This window comes from Mirounga angustirostris, unplaced genomic scaffold (assembly GCF_029215605.1).
Source record: "Mirounga angustirostris isolate CCGP_5_RB_7025 unplaced genomic scaffold, mMirAng1.0.hap1 SCAF_3, whole genome shotgun sequence".
Lineage (NCBI taxonomy): Eukaryota > Metazoa > Chordata > Mammalia > Carnivora > Phocidae > Mirounga > Mirounga angustirostris.
In genome coordinates, this window is record NW_026991711.1 from 189,216,939 (window position 1) to 189,239,638 (window position 22,700).

The window sequence follows — 22,700 nt, forward strand, 5'->3', positions numbered from 1 at the left end:
AGCAGGATTTTTACTCCGCCTTGCCAATGTGCCCAACAATGTTAGTCTGCAATTTTGAAACTTCTTGAAAATAGCGTTTCTTATGTTTTCAACAGCGATGTGGCAATTGACAGCAACGAACCTCACTAGTGTAGAAATGGGCAATGTGAGCTGTACTCTGTTATATAACTGGGTGCCCATTTATTTCCGAAAGAGCAGTATTGAAAGTTTTGCTTGGGAACCTGGAATTTCAGCTTCTGGCCTTCTCCTCTTTTAGAGGCAGGATAATGTGGTGCAGATGACATCAATGTGCACATGCCCGGTTTACGTGAGGAAAGTGCAGGGCACATGGAGCCCAGCATGTGTCTTGAGTGAGCTGTCGAAAGCATCTTTATGATGCTGACAATAACCTGGGCTTCTCGTGTTCTGTCCTGCCAGGACACGACGATCCTGATGTTTCCCCTGCCCTACTGGTCACATTTCTCAGCTCCCTGGTGTTTTTTCCATTATCCTTTTGGCCTCAGGCTGTCCTGGCCTCTTCTGCTGCAGCCTCTTCCAAGACCTTAGCTCTTTTCCTGTGCCCTGAGGGGAAGGCATGTTGTTGGCATTATTTCCCTTCTGCACGCTGTACTCACCATTTTACCTGAGGGAGCACATTTCGTCCTCAGGAACCCTACACCTCAGTGGCTTTAGTCCTATGTGAGGACTTGGACTTTCTCCAAGGCCTCCAAGGCCCCCATTCTAGGGTCTGTCACCACTGTTTATTGTGCAAATCCTGTCCTTGACATCTATGATTTCATCCCTCATCTCCAATTCATCAGCTCGTTTTGTTGATTTTATCTCATCAACGTCTATGAAACCCGAACACTTTTTACCATCCCCACCACTCCAAGCCCTCCTCAATACGTGATCATTGTTTTGTGCCCCCTGCCCCCCCCGCCCGGGGTGCTGTGGTACTGCCCCCTCCAGAGGGTCCTCGCCTTGCCTTTTGGTTTCTACATCCTCAGGTACCACGTATGACTTTGCCCACTGCACCTTCACTGGGAATGAGTCCAAGCCACTGTGTGTGGAGCTGGATGAGCACAACCTTCCTCGGTTCCCCGAGTGGATCACCATCCCCCTGGTGTGCATCTACATGCTCTCCACCAACATCCTGCTGGTCAACCTGCTCGTTGCCATGTTTGGGTACGTGCTTTGTCATGAGTTTCTCGGGTGTTCATGGTGTGGCAGGCCGTGTGCCAGGCGGGCTGGAGGAACCAGGAGCAAGGCCATGAAGGTCCACGCTTGAGCAACTTGTGTTAGAGCTTACGGGACTGGTGGTCTTGGGGGAGGCGTGCAATCTTAAAGGTACCATATTAAAAATACAATATGTTCCTATTTGCTGTGCTGTAAGCTTATATGACATCACAGCCAGGCACTGTGACACGTTCCAGCATGTTCAGACCCTGTATGTCTAGCATGCATTCAGTTGTCTCCCTGAGCGCCACGATGTGGGCTTGGTGCTGATGCAGTGGAGCGCAGCTCCTCCCTAATCTCCTTGTTTTCTGTGGACTCGGTGGTGTGGATTCTAGGGTTTAAAGGACTTAGCCTCTAGTTAGTTGCTGCTTTGAAATTTTTCAGTTTTTTAAAATAATTTTTTAAAAAGATCTTATTTATTTGAGAGCAAGCGAGAGAGTAAGTGAGAGGGAGAGAGAGAGAGAATGAACATGAACAGGGGTGAGGGGCAGAGGCAGGGGGAGAAACAGACTCCACGCTAAGCAGGGAGCCCGATGCGGGGCTCGATCCCAGGACCCCGGGATCACAGACCTGAACTGAAGGCAGACACTTACTTAACCGAATGAGCCAGCCAGGTGCCCGAAATTTTTCAGTTTAAATACAGATCCCAAGAGCAGAGTCAGAAGAGTGACTTTCTTTTGGGGCTCGTGTCTAATGAGGTGGAGGGAGAATACGATGGTTAATCTAAAAAAATTTTATTGCCTTTGGCAGCTCTCCTTACTACTTTTAGAAATCATGATTTTCGTTTCCCTTCATCTTTCTTCGGAGGTTTCCAGGGGCTCCAGGGGTAGTTAAAGTGCGAGCACCGTAGTATGTTGCTGCTTTAAGGTAGGTAGCCATTGTGAGTACGTGATCCGAGCACAGACAGACAGAGAGACAATTTAGCAATGAAATATCCTTGTTAAACCTTGGGGTGGAAGAGAAACAGCCAGAATCAGAAACCGAGAAACTATGAAAGACAAGATAAACACTTTTGATTTCATAAAGCAAGTGTTGAAGGTAAAGGTTTGATCTCAGATGAAATCCACTGATAAGTGATAGAATGGTGGAAATGCGTGGTGGCCAAAGACTTTAGAAAGAGCTTCTGCAAACTGGTAGCAGAAAGAAGACCCAATAGAAAATTGGTGGAGTAAGTGCAGTCTGGAGAAGGAAAATTCAAATGGCAGAAAATCACATGAAAAGGGGCTCCAGCTTGTTGATGGGAAGGGCCTGATGAAGCCAACAGGATGCTGGTCTAGGACCCATCAGATGAACAGAAATTTTAAAAAGCCATTTGTGTTAGGGATGAGGCTGGGAAATGGGCATTGCTGCTGGCGATGTGAATTGCCTCTAAGTCTGTGGAAAGTGATATGAAAAGAGTTATTAGGAGAAAAAACACACAGATCTTTGACCCAACTGTCTCGCATCTGGGATTCTATTCTAAATACCTATGTACAAAGATGCATGTTGGTTCATTGTTTGATGCCTGTTGATAGTGTGATGGTTGAATAAAGCTTGTTATAGATGACTGAGTTTTGTGCAGGTCTTACAAAAGGTAGACCTCTATTTAGTGACTTGAAAGGATGATATTTTGTTAAATATAAAAAGCAAATTGCAGACAAATTTTTATGGTATAATCTCATTTCCTTCCAGTAAAGAATAAGAAATGAAAAGAATCAAGTATGTATTTCACTTGTTACAGTGATCGTATATTGCTTTCGGAATTTAGAAGAAAAATAAGAAAAAGACAGTTGTCACATAGAGCCCTGGGCTCCTGAGAGACACAAGGATTGTGGATGAGGGTCAGTGGACTCCCTTCGCACAGGGCTGGGTGGGAGCACGTGCCTCTGGGGACATCACCCACCTATCAGGCTGAGCAGTGAGTGGCCATCTGGTCCTCAGGTGTACAAAGAAGCCCTCCTCAGTCCAACCTCTACACTGTCATGTTTCTAAAATGTCACTGCTCTACTTAAAATTCTGGAAGGGTTTTAGTATTTCCCTATAGCTCTCAGGGTAAATTTCAGGCTCTTCAGCTTTTTCCCAGGGCCATCCCTGACCTGGCTCTTGAGCACACCCAGGCATCTCACTGTCTGTCCCTGGGAGGCACCCAGGTGTCTGTCCCGAAACAGGGTGATCTGTCACATCTGACTCTCTGCAAGGGCTGGTCCCTCTGCCAGTGATTACTTGCTCCGTCTTGACTGTCTCTTGCCCCAGTCCTGCTGGCCTTTTAGGGAGCTACGTATCATCCTTTGCCTGAGTGGTCCCCAGTGCCCTCCCCACTTTGTGTAGAGACTCCTTGCACCCCTTGTGCAGTGACGGCCTTCTCTCCTTCTGGATGGTATGTTCTAGAGGATGGAGATTAGGTCTGTCTCAGCACCTGGCACCTTGTGGGTTGGATGAGTGAAAAGAACAGGGCTTTTCCCGTGTTTAGTTCATTATTCAGTTATCGCTCAGGAGCCTGGCTTCTGGGTCTCATACTCCCTGAGAAGCACCAGTGGTGAATAACAGACCAGCAAGGGCTTCATTACATAAATGTATAACGTCTGTTCCGTGGCAGGTGCCTGGGCCACGGAGATCATGTGGCTGTTATTTCCACGTGGACTTAAAGAGGGAATGGGCTACCTTCTCCATAACCACCTCCAGCTGGTGGCCAGGTGACTCAGGAGTCAAGAAGCTAGACAGCGTCCCGGTCTGAGCTGCAGAGACAGGTGGCAGAGGCTAGGTGATCAAGTGTCCATGTGAGAGCAGGAAAGGAGGGCAACTCCCAAAGGTGAAGCTAAGGCAGAGAGGAAATGGGATGGTGTGGGGTCCCATCTTACAGGGATGACACACCCTCGTGACCTTTACATCAAACACTGGCTAGACCCTATGAAATCTGACCACGGAGATAATTTCCACAGAAATTAAACAAAAGGGCCGACAGCCCCCAGTGCCAGATAGTTGAGCTACACTAATTTGGTAAATCTCAGAGAGGCACCGAGGAGAGGATTACTTAGAGCTGTCCTGAGTCTGCGTGCTGTGGCATGTTCACAAAAGCCCTTCTCGAGGACCACGCCACATGGGTAATCCATTATCTGCATCACAATCATGAACTGATAGAACTTGGAGCCAGGAGAGACTGGAAGCCAGCCTGTCATTTTCATGTTGAGGAAGTGGATGCCGGGCAGCCCCACGTCCACGGCTCTGGCCACACTGCTGTCCATTCGAGGCTGGGTGCAGTTCTCCTCCTCACGAGACCCCAGCCACGGCATGGTACCTTACTGTCGCCCTATTCAGCGTTTAGGTGTGACAACTTGGGGCATCCCTTCCCTGGGGGGGCCTTCTAGGATAGTCCTGGGTTCAACTGGAGGCCTTTTCTTTGTTAATGCCTGTCCTGGGAACTTGTGAGCACCTAGAGCCACTCCCTTACCATCCTTGGGCTAAATCATCAGAACGCTGTTTCTGATGGTGGTGGTCATTGTTCTGGGCTTTGTGAGCCCACGGCCCCAGGCTGCAACCCCTGTCTGGCACCACATCCAAATATTCACGTAAAAGCATAGCCATGCACAATGGCAACCTTATGAACTGTAGCGTAAATGCGCACTTGGGAATTTTAAAGCAGTGTTGGAGTGCTCTCCAGATGGTATTCAACGGGGAGAGGTAATGGATGTAAACCTCTGTGATTATTCTGCATTACAGTTATCGATCACAGGCCCTGTGTGGCTTATCAGAGCATGAAGTGAACTTAGTCAGTAGATGACTCTGGGTCATCTCGACACGCAGCTGATGCTTGCGGGCACCATGTCCTGGAGATAAATCCACCCTATGTGTTTCTTCCAAAGATGATGGGTCAAACATGCTCTGATTGAGGATAATTTCTGTGACCCAAATATCTTTTAAGCTTAGGAAAAATATGTGTTCATTGTGAATACGCAGAAAAATAGAAAAAAGGAAATAATCACCTGGTACCCACTAAAGGTTTGGTGCCTCTTCACCCGGCTAAGGAGAGCTCTTGAAATGGATTAAAAAAAAAAAAAAGGGCAGATAGTGTGATCCTAAGAAGAGCTCATGTTTACTGATATTCTTCTGGGCCCGGCTGTCCAAGTGCCCATCATGGGCTACCTCACTTAATTATCGATCATTTTTATGTAGGTGTGGCTTTCTTATCATTTTACAAATGAGGAGTTGGAGGCAGAGAGCGGTTAAGTCTCTGCTGTTAAGGGAGTTGATGGGCACATAAACAGATACGTATATAATACAATAAATAATACGATGTAGTGTAGCAATATAATGTAATAGAATAGAACACAGTATCATATAAGCAGCCCTGAAAAGGCTGTTACAGGGACTATGGCGCACAGGGGGCTGTTAGGAAGCGAGACAGAACATTGGGGGCAGGGCTAGGGTGAACAGCCCCGAGCAGAGGAGACATTTGCTCAGAGGACCCCTTGCCGGGAGCCCAGAGCCCTGGGGTGGGGGGTGAGGGGTGAGGGTGGGAGGGCGAAGCAGGGGGAGATAAAGCTAGTCTGGGGAGAATCAGTCACCTAGGAAGGTGGAAAGGTAGGCAGGGGCTAGGTTGTGGGGTGTCTTTTATGCCACGTTAAAGAAGTTGGACGTTTTCTTGCAGGCGGAGGGAGATCTCATGGGTCTTTAGACAGGTACCCGGCTCGGTCTTAGTGGTGTGAGTCTGATAGCAAAATCCTAAACCGAGTTAGCACTCACTTCAAAACTCAGTGCGGTGAGATCTCTGTCTGTCTTTGACTGTTGACCTTGTACCTGTTTTCTTGGTGCTGTGGAATGAGAGGGGAACCAGGATGTGCACGATGGGCCTGCAGAAGTCAGGGTCCCCAGGGCCACAGGGCAGCGCTGGCCGGATATCGCCGGCATGTCCGGGAAGGAGGAACAGATGGAAAACGTATGAAATCTGTGAAAAGCTTACAGGAGGTGTTTCCTGATTGAAATGTAGCTGGCAAGTCTCTCGTCTTTCAATTTATTCTAAAATTCTGCCATTGTTTTAGCAACTACTTTTCTTTTGTGATTTTTTTTTTTTTTTTTGCAGACTTGACATTCTGTTCTGTTGATTAGTCTATTTTGGTTTTTACTACCAAATGGCTTTAATTACTGACTTTAAAAAAATTATTTTTACATCTGTTGTATAAGTTCCTCTCATTATTCTGATGCAAAACTCCTTTTGGCTTTTCTCATATATTTAATAATATGGAGGGGCCTAAGGCTCATCTTCTGAAATCCTTTTTTCTTTCCCCTTCCGAAAAAAAAAAAGAAGTCTTGTGAATTTTATTGTGATGATGTGAACTTCGCAGAATCGTTCAGGGGAAGCTGGCATCTTTAAAAAATGGTATCATACCATCCAGGAAAAAAAAATTGTGTGATTCTCTATTTACTCAAATGTACATAGTTTGCTGGTGATGTTTAATGGTTTTATTCCTATGGATCTGGAGGATTTTTGGTTACTTTTCTTCCCAGACATTTGTGATTGTGAGAAAGATATTTTTCTATTATTTTTTCCAATAAGTAATTTTTGATATGTAGGAAGGGCATTAAAGTTTTGCTTATTTATTTTAGAACAAGTCTCCTTACTAAATTCTTTTTTTTTTTATTGTGTCATGGAGGTTTCCTCATATTTCTTATTTATTAACCTCCTTTCTTTTTCTCCTACTTCTTTTTTTTTTTCTAATCAGAAATGGATGTTGAATTTGCCAGAAGACTTTCTAGCAACTATCAAAAGGACATTTTTCCTTTTGATCTATGATGTATTATGAGAATGATGAATTATATAAATGATCTTAATACTTAGTCATCCTCTGTTCTTTGGTCATGGCATATTATTCTTTGAACGTACTGCTGGATTTCATTTACGCTCAAGGCTATCTGAGTCCTGAACATTTGTTATCTCTTGGTAAAGTTTTCAGTGTCAGCATCTTTCTGAAACTTCGTCTCCCTGTGGGGGGCTCCTGTCTCCTCCTGTCCTGCTCAGAGGAGGGTGCTCAGGGGGTCTTAGGGGACCGAGTCCAGTGGCATCACCGCACTGGGTAGCAGAGGGCACAAGATATCACTGGAGTTGTAGGGTCAGAGGGGACATTGTGTTATTCCTCTCAGGGAAGACTCTAGATGGCCAGGGGCTGGCAGGGAGACTCCCAGAGCCTGTTGGGAGAGATGGTCTCTGAGCTGCTCTCGACATCTGGGTTTGATGAGGGGCGTGGGCATGTTTTGGTGCCAGAATGCTGCCTTTCCTCTACAGAAGTGGGAGACAGTGTCTCAGGAATATAAAAATGATTTTAACAAAGCAGTTTGAGGCAGTGCTCAATTATCAGCCTTCCCTGGGGAACCCGCGTGTCTTTGGCTGAGGCCGGAACTAATTTGGGGGAGAGGGGAAGAGAACGATTTGGAAGCTGCTTTCATATGGGGAAGGTGGGCCTCAGTATAAATGAACCTCAGCATGGCCAGCCCCAGAAATGTGTTATTTATGCAAAGCGGCTTTGGGGTATTAATGTCCAGTAATCGGCTAGCTCACTCCCAGCCCCTGGGATGTGGATAAGGGTTTTTACTGTTTGCCCAGGAAAGGAAGGCAGCTCGCTAGATCCACCTGTGCCCAGAGGTGCAGAGGAAGTGGGGTTTCCAACAGGAGGCCACTGGGTTGTCCCGAGGGACACAGTTGGCCCCAATCCATTCTAGACTGGGGATTGGCTGGTGACTTTTTCTGTGAGGGCCAGCTAGGGTCTTCGCTTTGGCTGGATGCCAAGCACCCATCCCCACCTCTCTGCTTTGGGCCATTCTAAGCTGATGATCCCTGCAAAACCGTGGGGATGGGTTGGAGTTGGCCCCCGGTCCCAGTTTGTCAATCCCTTTTCTAGATGACCTGGAAGACACGAGATGTTTTCACTGCCTCTGAGTGACCAGTTAAGCCAAGATGCAAATCTCTTCCCACTGGAACTCTTCTCTCGGCCGAGGAAGGGAGGGAGGCCCACCGGCTGGAGAGGTCGGCTTCCCCTGCTCTCAGCATGCTAAGTGTACCTCCCTGTTAATTCCTTCCAGGTGGAACCTCAGAGAACAACATTTGATGGATTAAAAAGGATGCTATTGCTTTTTTGTGTTGGCCTATTAAGTTGTAGGCATGGAAGGGGCAGTCAGTAGATTTCATTTTTGACTAGATACGTTAGTATTTTAAGACACTCCCAGGGACAATAATTTGAATGGTGACACTTGTTCTGTGGCAAAGTAATAGACTGATTTCTGGCAAGTTCTTAGCCTGGACTTCATGAATCTGGGGTGTGCCCACCATCGTCCCCGTTGCAGTGAGGGGCCTGCAGTATCCTTTGCAGGCAGAACCGGTGGGGACTAGCGAGGACAGACAAAGATGTTGGAATTAGCCTCAAAGCAACCTGACCTACATTTGGAAGATACTGCGGGCTCACTGCTGGATTCACTCCACTACACTCTCATACATACAGTACTGTTTTTCACCTAAAAAAAATCTACCACATAGAACTGACATGAGAATCAGTCAAGCAGCCATTTTGCATGCCGAGTGGAGGAGCTTACGTGCAATAGATGTTCAAGAGACGTTAATTCCTTACCCTGCAAAGACTGCACCCTGGGGTTGAGTTTTAGGTGTTGATGGGGCACCGGCTGCTAACACCTGCCCTGCACAGAATCCGGGATCTGGGGTGTCCCATTCATCAGTTAACTCCCACATGAGCAAAGCCATAATTGTGATGTGTGTTGGTTAGTGTTTTGCTTGTGTGTATGATCTTTTCTTAGTTAAAGATAATTGAGTCTTAGATCGTAACATACCATGGGGCAAGAATGCGGTCTCACAACAAACGGATCTGGCTCCTCTGCCTGGTCACCTCATTCGGGTTTGGCCTGTGAAGTTTTTACCCAGAATTGGGAGAATTGAATGCATCCCCAGTCAGGATTTGCTTGTAGGAGGTTTCAAATGTTGATTGCTCCTTCTTTGACTCTCGAAGGGGTGATTTGATATCAGCAATAAAGGTTATCTTGGATGGTTGAACTTCACAAATGATAAAATGCTTCCTCGTTTTCTTAAATTAAGTAGTCCAACCGAATCCTTTGGAAATAGGGCATAACTCAAAACATTTCATGCTCCACTCCGTAAGGCGGCAAGGCAAACAGACCCTGGGCTGGATTGCAGGGTCCAGGTCCTGGCTTCATCATTTCCTAGTTGGGAGACTCAGACAATATTTGCTTGCTATGCCTCACTGTCCTGATCTGTTCATCGTAGATGATAATAGGACTTAACATCCTCTAGAGAGTTGTTTGCAGATTACATCATTAATGTAAGTAGGCTGCTTAGAACAATGTCTGGTACATGATGAACATTAGCTACGCTATAGTTGGTTTGACTTGTAACTGATAAATCAGTGGCACAATAAGACATTTTTCTGACCAATGGACACTTTTTCTAATTATGTAAGTAATTCATGCCCATTGTGTAATGCTCGGAAAGCAGACAACAGAGAATAAAGAACATTCATGATGTGTGCCAGGGATGAATGACCACTGCTGATGATGGGTTTATTTCTCCCCGTGACTTACGATTTATGTACTGAGATCATGTTGTAAGTATGAGTTTGAGCCTAATTATTTCACTTAACATGTATCAGAAGCATTTCCCCAAAGTACGAAAATTATTCATAATCATTATTTTTAAGGGCAGGGTAATGCAATCCTATTGATTAACCATAATGGGTGATACATTTTCTTAGTGTTAAGCATTTCCGTTGTCCCATTCTGTTGAGGTGGGAGCTTGGAGCTGCTGTTACTTTCAGGACTATGGCAGACAGCTCTGTGTATATATCCATTTATATATATATTTTTCTCAGTACCTCCTTAGTCTTAGATTTCCAGAAGTAAAGTCATTGGATCCAAGGGATGAACATTTCTAAGGCCCTTGATAAATATTAACAAACTTCCTCCGCAGATTATTTACAATTAAACTCCCATTAGCAATGTATGAGGGGCAAATTGTTCCAAAGAGAGTCGACACCTTTGGCCTCTTTGTGGCTAACACAGTAACAGACTAACGAAAAAAGGGAATCCTTGAAAGCTCTTGAAGTAAAGCATTTTTTAAAGTTCACCAGACAGCCTTTTTTTTTTTTTTTGGTGATAAAAACAAAAACCCCAGTGGAAGAGTGCCCGGCGCTGAGTTGTCCTTGCCCCGGGCTCCGTGGGGCTCATCCTCTCTTCTGGGCTCAAGCTGTCCCAGGAATTACCTGGTTATCAATATTACCATGCTTGCCAGTGACATGAGGAGGCACGTGGAAGGCTGAGGCTTACTCTTCTCTCCCCCCACCTCCCTGGCCAGCTACACTGTGGGCACCGTCCAGGAGAACAACGACCAGGTCTGGAAGTTCCAGAGGTACTTTCTGGTGCAGGAGTATTGCAACCGCCTGAACATCCCCTTCCCCTTCGTGGTCTTCGCCTACTTCTACATGGTGGTCAAGAAGTGCTTCGGGTGCTTCTGCAGGGAGAAAGACGCCGAGGCTTCCGCCTGCTGTGAGTGGCTTATCGGTCTGTGCCGGGGATCAAAAGCAGTGATTTGTCGCAGGGAAGCGCACCCGGTCCGCGTGGCCGCAGGAAGGCATTTTGCACTGTGGGGTCGCTCCGCATATCTGTAGGTTTGTAAAGATGGGCACTGGCCAGCCCACGAATGACGCAGCAGGGAAAGAGTAGATTAAAGGAGAGTGGCAGATCTGCTGGGACGGTCTCATTCTGGGGCAATGACTTTCGGGGCGAGCATCATAATAACGTAAATAGGACATGGAGCAAGCATGATTCATGGGAGGGTGTCAAAACCTGACTTTGTGTTTGCTTCTGGGAGATGTTAGCCCTACTCCAGCAGAGCTCATGACTTTTCTGGCCGCTCCTAGGGAAATAGGAAATCTTACAATTACTTTACTTTAATAAATACAGTCTGTCTATTAACCAGCCGCTTAATTGCCATTCAGGCTGGCGGGGGGGTTGTGGGGGAGACTTCCCTTTTTGCTGCACCCCCTCTCAGCTGACACAGTTGTCAGGAAGGGGGAGCCGTTGGCTTTTTCCTCTCTTACTCCCCTTCTCTCCCACCCACCAGCTGCTGTCGCTGCCCCACTGTGGGTTGGAGCACAGGGAGGAAGGAGGAGAAAGAAGCAGAAAGTCTTTTCCAGAAACAGGGGTACTGTTCTAGGCTGGCTCCATGCTCTCTGACCTGGCACGTGTGTAAAACTGATCCTTTGTTGTGTGGGCACTTGGTGGGCCCTTCAGCTGTTCCCCGGCCGGCCCCTCGCCTCTGAGGACTTGGCAATCCTTTCTCTGGTGGCTGCATCCCCTGAGCCTCCGAATGCCGGGGGTCCACACTGCGCACACTCTCCCTGATGGGGACCCACTTCCTTCCGAAAGGTAGGAATGTCCACAGCTCGGTTGGTTCTCTCTCTCCTGTGGCGACCCACCTCCTTAGCTCTGACAAGGACTGAGGTGCAAGAGGGTCCCCACCCAGCTCCCTCTCCTTACCCCTGCTGGAGGAGCCAGGATCTGTCACTGTGGGATTCTCGTCGCATTCGGGTACCCCATCCTCAGGTACGGCTGTCTTCCCTGCACCAGGCTAGGTTTTCTGAACACCTGATCCTGGAGCCACTGAGCCAGACAGAGCACAGACATGTTTCAACCACATTAAGCAGGAAAGAAGGGAGAGGCCTATTTTTATTCATTTGGATGTTTGGACACAGAAAAAAAGATAGAAAGGGTACTGCCAGCCCATTAACTTTGACTTCTAACCTCAGATTTAAGCCAGGGGATCTGGCTCTGGGGTGGGCTGGGGTAGCCTCTCCATCACCCACAGCCCCGGAGCTCATGCACTGGAGGGACCACGAAAATCTTTACATTTCTTTTAAAAATCAGAAGAAGAATAAGAATGAACTGTTAGGTCACAAACTTTTAATTTAGGAAAGCGAAGCATGAAAAGGCATATACCCTATAGCTCATAGAGAAGAAACAGTGTAAGAAGAGTCGTCTTGCTCAAGGCCTGCCTTCCTTTGCAAATACATGCTTGGTTCTGGGGGTACAGTTACCAACAAAGTCACTTGATGGCTGGGCTGCTCAGGCCATATTTTTACTTGAACGGTTCTAGAGAAAAAACTAGCAATGGATAAAAGTTGCAGGGAGGAAGACTTTGACTTGGTATAAATTTAAAACAAAGTCCACCACTTCGTGCTATCAGGAAATGAAATGAATAGCTCTGTGAGGTCGTGAATCCCCACCACTGGCTGAAGTCCATCTGGGCATGGGTGGACAGAAGGGCTATAGGGAATGAAGGTCTACTCTCCAAAGGTACACTGTGCTCAGCCCAGGATCAGTGGAACCAGAAAACTCAGTGTATAATTAAGGACAAATCCGTCTTTTGAATATGGGGTTGAGAAGGCAGAAACAAACTCTGTGAATCTGCATGTGTTTCCCTGATGGGCCCTGGAAGAATGATGTTCTTAGAACCATTTGGAGAAATAGATAATGTAAGCTGTTGATGCTCTCTCTTCGAATAGTTTTTAGTCTCAGGAAGAAATAAAGAAATAGAGGGAATGGGTTGACCATAGCAGGGCAGGTCCTTCTCCACCCAGCGTGCAGTGATGACAGATATGGGGAGCCGAGAGCCCCCCGTTTACGCATCAGAGACTTCTGGAGGTGCCTGCTCACCACACATTCATTTGCTTCTTCCTGAGGATCACTAATTCCAGAAACCGCGGCACTCTATGGTTGGCAGAGTCTCTCGTGGTAATTCACTTCCCAAATTCACTTTGCATTTGCCTGCAAGTGAGGAAGACATCATGGGATTTAAGTTCGAAATTGTCCTTCTTTGGAGAAGAACACAAGATTTTTCAAATAACTTTTCAGAAAACATAGAATCAAAACTTCCATTTTGGGTATGTTCTGGTGACATCCTAAAGTAATCATGAAAAGGTATGCTACCCCGTGATCCACTTTTATAAAATATATTGCTTTCTATGATTAAAAAGTATACATATTCATTATAGAACATTTGAAAGCTATAGAAAAACACAAATAAGAAAGAGCCAAGAGCACATGTAACTCACCACTCAGAGATAAATATTGCCAACATAATGGTATCTATTCTATTATTTTTGTGTGGGTGGGTAATAATTAGGTTGTTCTGTAAACACATATTCATAATCTAATCTGTTCATTTGGCTAATGATACATCATGAACATTTTCCATATCCTTAAATATACATCTATATCTCAGTTCTGAACTGTAGAGTATCCCAGCCTGTGGTTGCGCCATATTTAATGTAACCAATCCCTTGGCATTAACATGTAGATTGTTTCAATTCTTTCAGTATCACACAGTGCTATGATAAACAGATGCCTTCATTTTTTAGCACATCAATGACTTTTTTCCTTGGAGTTATTTATAGGAGAGAAATTTCTAGATAAAGGTATGCACAGGTTTAAGTCTTTTGATATCATTGGCCACCTTCCTCCTCCACCTTCTCATCCATCATGCCCAAAGGCCGTAACAAATTTACAGATTTTTTCCCAGTATATGGGAAGCCTGTTTATCCACATCTTTGCCCACACAGGCTATAGCTATTACTGTAGACTCTGCTAATTTTCCACTTTGGTTGGTGAAAATGCCATGTCATCATCTCAATAGCATTGTTTTGACTGCTAGAGAAGTTGGCCATTTTTTCCTGGTCATTAGTCACTGTTGCTCTTTGGCTATCTGTGTTCAGGAGCGTGTTGATCCTTTCCATGTTCATTTTTTTTTTTTAAAGATTTTATTTATTTATTTGAGAGAGAGAGAATGAGAGAGAGAGAGCACATGAGAGGGGGGAGGGTCAGAGGACGAAGCAGACTCCCTGCCGAGCAGGGAGCCCGATGCGGGACTCGATCCAGGGACTCCAGGATCATGACCTGAGCAGAAGGCAGACGCTTAACCGACTGAGCCACCCAGGCGCCCCATGTTCATTTTTAAGTACTGCTATTGGGCTTCTGCGTACATTTTAGTTTGAGGAAAAGACACTGGAAATCACTTGGCTAGGAAAAATACAATTAAAAGAAATTCAATTAGGGATTAATTTCTATAAATCTGTATTTGTTATGTAGGATTTGCTTCAATCCTGTCACTTGCCTTATTGGCTCTTGGATTCCCAATTAATTCTTTTTAAATCCAGGAAGATCTTATAATTTAGAGACAATTTAAAAACAAAACTTGATAGATTTTTTTTCTAAGTGGACACCTGCATGAACATATGTGCTTTTCTTTCCCCATGAATTCATACGGAGGATTGCTGTCCAACCCACCAGTATCTGAAACACAGGTGCCCTGGTGATCTGTTACTTTGCTTGCCTTCTGTAAGGCCCAAGTACTGCAAGAAACTGAACTGAGAAATCTTGCTGGAACATGCTCCTTAGCCAATTTTTTTTTTAAAAGATTTTATTTATTTATTTAATTGACAGAGAGAGAGAGAGAGAGACAGCATGAGGGGGAACACAAGTAGGGGGAGTGGGCGAGGGAGAAGCAGGCTTCCAGCTGAGCAGGGAGCCTGATGCAGGGCTCGATCCCAGGACCCTGGGATCATGACCTGAGCCAAAGGCAGTCGCTTAACCAACTGAGCCACCCAGGCGCCCCTCCTTAGCCAATTTTATAGCAAGCCCTGTCTTAGATGAAAGGAAAAGACTAGACGTAAGAATTTTCCTTGAGGTCCACACCCAGACTGCATGATGTCCAAGGCTTATTTTCCTCTCCTCCAAAGTTCCTACCCCAGTTTTAGGCTTAGAGTAGCAATCCATCAGTAATTCTCCAACTGAGTGGTTGATTTAGCATTTTTATGTCATCCAAATGAAAGAGGAGCACATATAAAACGTGAGGACAAAATTCATTAGTGAAATGATTTTGCTAAGTCACAAAACACACAGACAGGCTGTAGATTGATCTCTATTTGGAATAAAGATTGCATTCCTATTTCATTCAGGCAGCTCCAATTCCTCATTGTTACCAAGAAATTCATTAACATTCCATTGCTCTGCTGTTGTCTAACATTACTCAGATCAGCCTGTGCGGGACGAACCTAATTCTTCTGGCTCTGGGGTATCACAAAATGACTAGCAGGTGTTGATTTAAGAGGTAAGGGGCAAATGAAACAATTTGAATGTGGTGTTTTTTGTTTTTTTTTTTGTCTCATTATTCAAGGTTTCAAAAATGAAGACAACGAGACTCTGGCGTGGGAGGGTGTCATGAAAGAAAATTACCTTGTCAAGATCAACATGAAAGCCAATGACACCTCAGAGGAGTATGTTCACTTCTGCTTTGCAAGGCTCCCCTTGCATAAGTTGGCAGAACATAAGTAGCTTATTTGTATAAATTCTGTAAAGAGAATTCACAGCAGAAAGAGATAGGACCAGAAAGATATTACCTAGGCAATTGAAGATGACAAACACGTAAGTGTGTGCCAGCCTTTCAAGAAGGGCAGAACCACCCACCTGCCATCCTGATTGTCCTCCAAGGCCCTGGGGAAGAAAGAGGTATTTTGGGACTGCAGGTCAGGGCCTTGGAACCAGATAACAAGAGCGTGCAGCCATGGCAGAGGTGGATTCCGGGGAGACCCACAGATCATGGGCAATTGGCACGATCTTGCAGGTGCCGCACACATGTCTCTGTGAAGAAATAGAATCGAAAACCATTTGGTAGATCTGTTACAGTTGTCCTTGAGAAGTCCTGACCATCATTTATGAATCACATGGAGTTGTTATAAATGTCCCATAGAACTAGATAAGTCACAGCTAAATCCATAGATGGTCCCCAAGTAACGCGTCATGCATGGCCTTCACGTGCGTGCCCTTCTTATTATGCACGTTAACATGGTTAACGGTCTGATGTCACTCTTACTGAGAGCTCCAAACATACCTCAAAATTTACTTTAACAAAGAAAGAGTAAATGTAAGTACACCCAATCCCTGTGCTAAGTTCAACACAGCTACTGGGACACATGGGATGGATGGCGTGCTCTTTATCTTTGAGTAACAAGGTAGACTCCCTAAACTCTTCTCCGTTCCTGGACTCTGAGATCTTGATTTTGGAAAGGAGGGATGGACCTTACCGCCCTCTCAGCAGAGGTATCATGTACTTGCTGTACTGCTCACTGGGGTGAGGGTGGGGTTCCCCTTCATTTGGGTGTTGGGGAGAAAACTGCAGCTGACATGGATTTAGTTGAAAAAGAAACTGATCTGAGTTTTGTTCTTTACAAGACTGTAAAATGGCATCTAATAGCCTTTTCTCTCCCCCCTCCCCCTTCTCTTGTTCTCTCTCTGTTTTTTTTTTAACTTCTTTGAAGAATGAGGCATCGGTTTAGACAGCTGGATATAAAGGTATAGTTCTGATAATAGTTTGGGAAACATTTTTTTAAAAGTCTGTGTTATCTGGGGCGCCTGGGTGGCTCAGTCGGTTAAGCGTCCTACTGAGTTTCAACTTGGGTCCTGATCTCAGGGTCGTGAGATCGAGCCCTGGGTTGGGCTCTGCACTCAGGGTAGAGTCAGCTTGAGATTCTTTCTCTCTCCCTGTCCCTGTGCCCCTCCCCCTCCCTACTTCCCCTCCCTGCTCATGTGCCCTTTCTCTTTCTCAAAAAATCTGTGTTATCTTTGTGATTTCAGATAGAGGCCAGTGGTTGTGGTCTGAAAACAAAAGAAGTTAATTATTTAAAAAAAAAGATAGAAGTGACCCTGTTCCATATTCATCTTTCTTCATTCACTGAGTAAGGTCTGGGTGCTGGAATGGAGCTGCTTCTCAGATGCTCCTGGCCCCTCTGGACGATAGTGCTGGAGTCCCATTCCCATGATCTCTGAACTCTTTCATGTCTCTGTCGGACCCAGGGCCCCTTCTTCTCTTTCTCTCAGCTGTGAAAGCAGGTGTGAGATGCTTGTAGTTACAGAAACACCAGCGAGGCTCAGAAGAGCAATTTGGGAGCCCATGAGCCTCTGTGCTCGTCTTCGATGCCGCTCTAATTTGCTAGCTATTTAATTTGAAGGACACTGCAGATGCACGAATATACATGTGAACATCAGGCGTAGGGAGAGTGTGCCCACATCCACCCTGAGCTGGGTGGCCAGAAATGATGATTAGGTTTAGCAGAAATTACAATTGACTCATAAATACTGGATCGCTGTTAGGCTCTGTGGAGGAGATGATATCTGGTATTTTATCATGGTATTTTGAGACGAGCATCCTAGGTGATGAGAGTCACACTCCCTCCCAGTGCTGTGTTGTTTGGTGGCTGGACAGTACCCCAACAGGTGAGGCAGAATCTCGGGCACCCAGTGCCTTGCCCGGACCAGTAGGGTCTCAATGAACATTTGCTGAGTGAATAAATGACCCAAAGTTGGCCCTCATGGAGCTCTTACATAAGAATTTATGCAGTTCAAACTTTCTTGGTTATTTATGTATTATTTACCACCAGCATTCTTAAAAACCAAGGCTGTGTTTTCATAGGCCTCATCTCTTGAAACCTGGTCCTAACAGGATGGTATGCCCTCCTGGTCCCACTGGAGTAGCTCTTCTCTTCCTCCTGAGTCTTCGTCTCCTTTCCTTTCTCTGGAACGGCCAGCTCTATACATTGGAGTCAACTACTCAGGAGGATCAAATGCTTTGCTGCGTAACAAACAACCCCTACACTTCAGTACTTCAACCACCATTTTATTTTGTGCTTGCTTTCTCTTGTGGGCCAGGAATTTGGGAAGAGCTCATCCGGGCAGTTCTGTTCTGTGGACACAGCTGGATTTCTTGGGCTGGATTCAGCTGGTGACGAGGCCAGGATCTGGCATCTCGGTGCTCGTCCATGTGACTTCTCTCTCACCCATACGTTTGATCCTTGTGGCTTGGGCTGGTCACCGCATGGCGGTCTTGAAGTAGTCCCCCTTCGTCCAAGAGTGAGGAAACAGAGACTGCCATTGCTCTTGAGGTCTAGGCCTGGACCTGGCGTGACATCACGTCCACCAGAGTCTATTGATCAGAGCAGCCACGGGCCAGCCCGGATTTGGTCACGGGCCTCTTGAGGTGGGAGTGGGACTGGTGCTCAGGCACAAAGGAACCATCGGCAGCCGTCTTTGGGGACTCACCATCACACAATAGTGTATCTTGTTATAGCTTCTCTCATCCTGATGTGTTGTTGATCATTCATTGAGGGGCTGGGAAGATTCCTATTTGATTGGAGTTGAGTGCTGTACATAAATGATCATGCTAGGATGTATATCATGATTATAATCAATGGAGAGGGAAAAGAAAAGTGCTAGGTACGTTTAAAGATTATAGAAAATTTAGCGAATATTAAGAGAATATATGAAAGAGGCAACAGGAGATAGTATTCTAAGTATTTGTATTAGAGACATATAGTATGTGATAAATAATATATATCCTCATATGATAAATTCACTTTTCCACCTCATGGATTTATATTTACATGTATTGTCTGCTGCTTCTGTGCCTAGGCCACATAGTACATAATATTTACCGAGCACTGCGATGTGCCAGGCATGGGGCTAAGTGCCATCGAAGCAGATGTGGCCCCCCCCAATGTCATGAGTGGACCCCTTTGTGAAGCGGTGCGGTCATAGGAGCTGAATTGTGCAGGATTCAACGGCAACAATGATTTTCAATGCAGTATCTGGCACGCATTCCACAGATCGCCTGTGTCTGCGTCGGCAGGGAGCAGGGTCAGCAGCTGTGAAGGCCCTGAGTCCAGAGAAGCAGGGAGAGTTCCAGGCAGCGACCGAGAGGCAGCGTGAACCAGGGGAGCTCTGAGTGGGAGGAAGTGGGGGCGGCTGGGCCGCCCTGTGTGGGAACTTGCTTCTGTCCAGTTGGATTTTATCCCTGTGCAGGGGAGACCTCTGCAGAGTTTCAGCCCGAGAGGGGGACATCTGGTGGACTCTGTCAAAGACCCTCCGAGCCATCAGGGTGGCCGCAGAAGAGCAGCTTAAACAGTCTGGTTTGGCAATAGAGGCCCCCTGGACTTGTCTAGGTGTGTGTTTCTGCAGAAATCAGGCTCTTTTGGGTTGTGGTGGTGTGTTGTTTTTACTTGTGGTCTCACTTGGGGTGGCTTTGGAAGCAGAGAGGGGCAGGGCTGGAGCCTCAGCCCTCCTGGAGTCCACCAGGCCTGGGTCAGAGGTCATGGGGTGAACCAGGGTACTGGACGCGCTGACCTGACTCCCAGGGGCCACGCTGTTTGCAGACCGAGACCTCCTGACCACTGAGGGGCTGGCGGTGACACTGTCAGTGGGGAGAGTGGGCCTGAGCTGTGGGGGTTGTGGGAGGTGGGGGCTGAAGAGGTTGCTTGTCACTGAAAGCACAGTTTAAGGCTGTCCACGCACATGTGCAGGACAGGAGTCCTCAGGGCCCTCAGAGAAGAGCTTGCAGGTTCTGTCCCCTTTGCATGCCCCTGGCTGTGGAGCTCAGCGCCTTTGCTTGTTCCTCCCAGAAGCCCACCGATGCCATGTATTTTGTAGGTTTGGGGAGAATCTGGGTGGGTCCCAGGGAGGCCTCAAACTGTGTGGGATTTCACTACCTTTTTCCCTGCTTCTCGTCCTGCTCCCCTGCCCCCGTCTCCTCTTTATTCCCTCCTGGATCCTGTACCCCTCCCCTCCTGAGCAACAAAAAGTCTCTCTTTTCCATATACAGAGAACTTTAGGGATCATCACCTGTTTGTTGAGCAAGTTCTCAGAATCTTACGTCTGCTTTAAACAGCTTATTGAAGTCATTCTACCACCAACAAATACAGGGCTCTCACCAAGCCCCTCCAGCGAATAAAAAATTTCTCCATCTCATTATACCCGAAAACAAAGTCAATTCGCAATTGACCTTAGGTCTGTAAGTAGGGATCTTACTAGATCTTCTTTATTTTAGGCAGCTATTAGCCCTTATGGATTCTTTTTGTTCTTAGAAAAAAAAGAAAAAGTTAAATGAAGAGATTATTACTGGAAATAAGCCCAAGATAAACACAGATTTTTTTTTTTTCCTTGAGCGAGAAATATGGCAAGTTAGAAACCAACTGTATTGAAATTGCACTATGTCCATGAGCTTTTATCAAATATACCGATAAGGTGTGTAATTTAGAATGAGCTTCATTCATCTTGTGTCATAAGCTTGTGAAAGATGCATGTAGCAAAAATAATTTTATTATGCCTTTTACTTAAATTGTTTTACTATTTATACTTTTTTGTGAGAGTAGAAACTTTGGTTGCAAATATTTGATTTATTAGTATTGTATCATATTATTATTATTTTTAAATATTTATTTATTTATTTGAGAGAGAGAGGGCGCGAGCGTGTGCATGAGTGGGGGGAGGAGCAGAGGGAGAGGGAGAAGCAGACTCCCCGCTGAGCAGAGAGCCTGACTTAGGGCTCGATCCCAGGACCCTGGGATCATGACCTGAGCCAAAGACAGACACTTAACCAACTGAGCCACCCAGGCGTCCCTGTATCATATTTTTATTAGTATTATACTTCTACCGAAGTGAAACATTGTCGGTATCTTATAATTTTATTAGTGTTAATTACATATGCCATGATTATTTCTGCATAGTATTTCTCTGTGTGGTTAAAACCTGTCATTTCTATGTGAGAACCATTACTGATTTGCCTTTGAGAAAAACTCACACTCCTTGGTGCTGATGAGTATTTGCTAGTGACATGATTTCAGAAAGTAAGCAGTGGGCAGGGTCCATATCACCTCCCATCCATTCTGCCCTGTTCCAGGATGCGCCGTACTTGCTGCTTAGTATGTACATCTGTTTCATGGAAAAGCCATAGAGTAATCATTTAAATCATTGACAGTTGGAAAATTTATCTTAAGACCAGTTCTATTTTTTTTCCCCTTTCCAAGATTAATGATCTCAAGGGTCTTCTGAAAGAGATTGCTAATAAAATCAAATAGAACTTCATGGACTGTAATGGAGAAAAATCTAATTATAGCAAGGTAAGTCATGTTAATAAGCTATATTTTTGCTCTGAAAATTTACATATTTCAAGACTAATTTAAAATCATGGTATTTTTTTCTTCATTGTTTTATTTTCCTATATTACCAGATTTGAAAATAATGCATTGTTTAAAAAATTCAAACAATATAGGGTTATAGGAAGGAACAAGTAGAAGCCTCTCTTCACGTTCCTTTCCCACCAATTTTGCTCCCCAGAGGAGGTTAGCACTGCCAGCAATAGGGTAAAAGTATCCTTTTGAGTCTTTTAAAGACACTCACAAACTATATGGCTATTTTGGCATTAACTGAATCAAGGTCACATTGCTCAAAGACTTGGTATTTTTTTCTTCCTTAACTCTCTTTTGTGGATATTTTTATGGATCAGTGCCTAAAACATGTACCTCATTCTCATGATACACTATGCACTATGCATGTTTATTGCTGTGGGATATATAAATGTATATTGATCATCTTTTTCCTACCAAAAATGTTTTAGACATTCAAGGCCTGGCAGTTGAACCCAAGATTTGGCTCTATGATCTTACTTACCATTTGCCTTAATTATGTCTTTTCATTACCAGTCCAAATTCAGAACCTAAATGTTAAAATGTAAACATGTAGGTTTAGGGAAAAACAGCAATGGGGATTCCATTTGACTAGAATTTTTTAAGAAAATAAATAGTTAGGAATGGAAATACAATTAAGACTCTCTCCTTCTCTCTTTTCTTCCCCTTCCCTCCCTCCCTCCCCTTTCCTTCCTTCCTTCCTTCCTCCCTCCCTCCCTCCCTCCCTCCCTTCCTTCCTTCCTTCCTTCCTTCCTTCCTTCCTTCCTTCCTTCCTTCCTTCCTTCCTTCCTTCCTTCTTTCCTTCCTTCCTCCTTCCTCTTCCTTCCCTTTCCTTAATCTTTATTGAATGCCCACTAACTTCTCAGAGAAGTCCTGTGTCACGACCTGTGCTGAGGCTCAGACACCGATCATGAGCTATGCACTAAACAATTACATTGCAGAATTTTTCTTCACGGATTGATTGTGTCATGGAGGGGATTGTGTTGTATTAGGTTCCTTTGAATATTTCTGGTCACTCCATACTTTTCCTTGGGTTCTGACGATTATGGATCATATAGGGGGGACTTTGTTAGAGCAAGACTGATGCATGTTTTATATAATCTGAAAGGCAGGCATGAACTCCTGATGTGCTCAAGACAACAAGCCTTACATATTTAGGAGGAATATATTTCAACTCTTTCATTATGAAAACAATAGTATTGTTTTAGTGAAAAATAAATTATAATTTGAGTTTTGAAACATTTGTCATTTTGTTTAATTTATGAGCTGAAAGACATTAAAAAAACAGGAAGAGATAAAAAAATTAAACATGATTTAAAAAAAACCATGAAAGATAGAAAAGATAAGAAAATATCCCAAATGAGATGCACATCCACCTCTCACAGCTTCAGTGTCCTCAACTCTTGTTCCTCTTCAGATGTGTTGACT

The 22,700-nt window shown here is 45.1% G+C and overlaps 1 protein-coding gene across 1 annotated transcript in view; it reads left to right on the forward strand.

Annotated features, from left to right (window-relative positions):
• The window catches only part of TRPM8 (transient receptor potential cation channel subfamily M member 8), a 73,601-nt gene that overhangs the window by 48,584 nt on the left and 2,317 nt on the right, over positions 1-22,700 (forward strand). The window contains exons 20-24 of the mRNA XM_045867312.2: positions 987-1,164; positions 10,559-10,749; positions 15,437-15,536; positions 16,578-16,611; positions 21,114-21,206. Coding sequence (XP_045723268.2) covers positions 987-1,164; positions 10,559-10,749; positions 15,437-15,536; positions 16,578-16,611; positions 21,114-21,164 — 554 coding nt within the window. The 3' untranslated portion in view covers positions 21,165-21,206. The remainder of the gene's footprint in view (positions 1-986; positions 1,165-10,558; positions 10,750-15,436; positions 15,537-16,577; positions 16,612-21,113; positions 21,207-22,700) is intronic.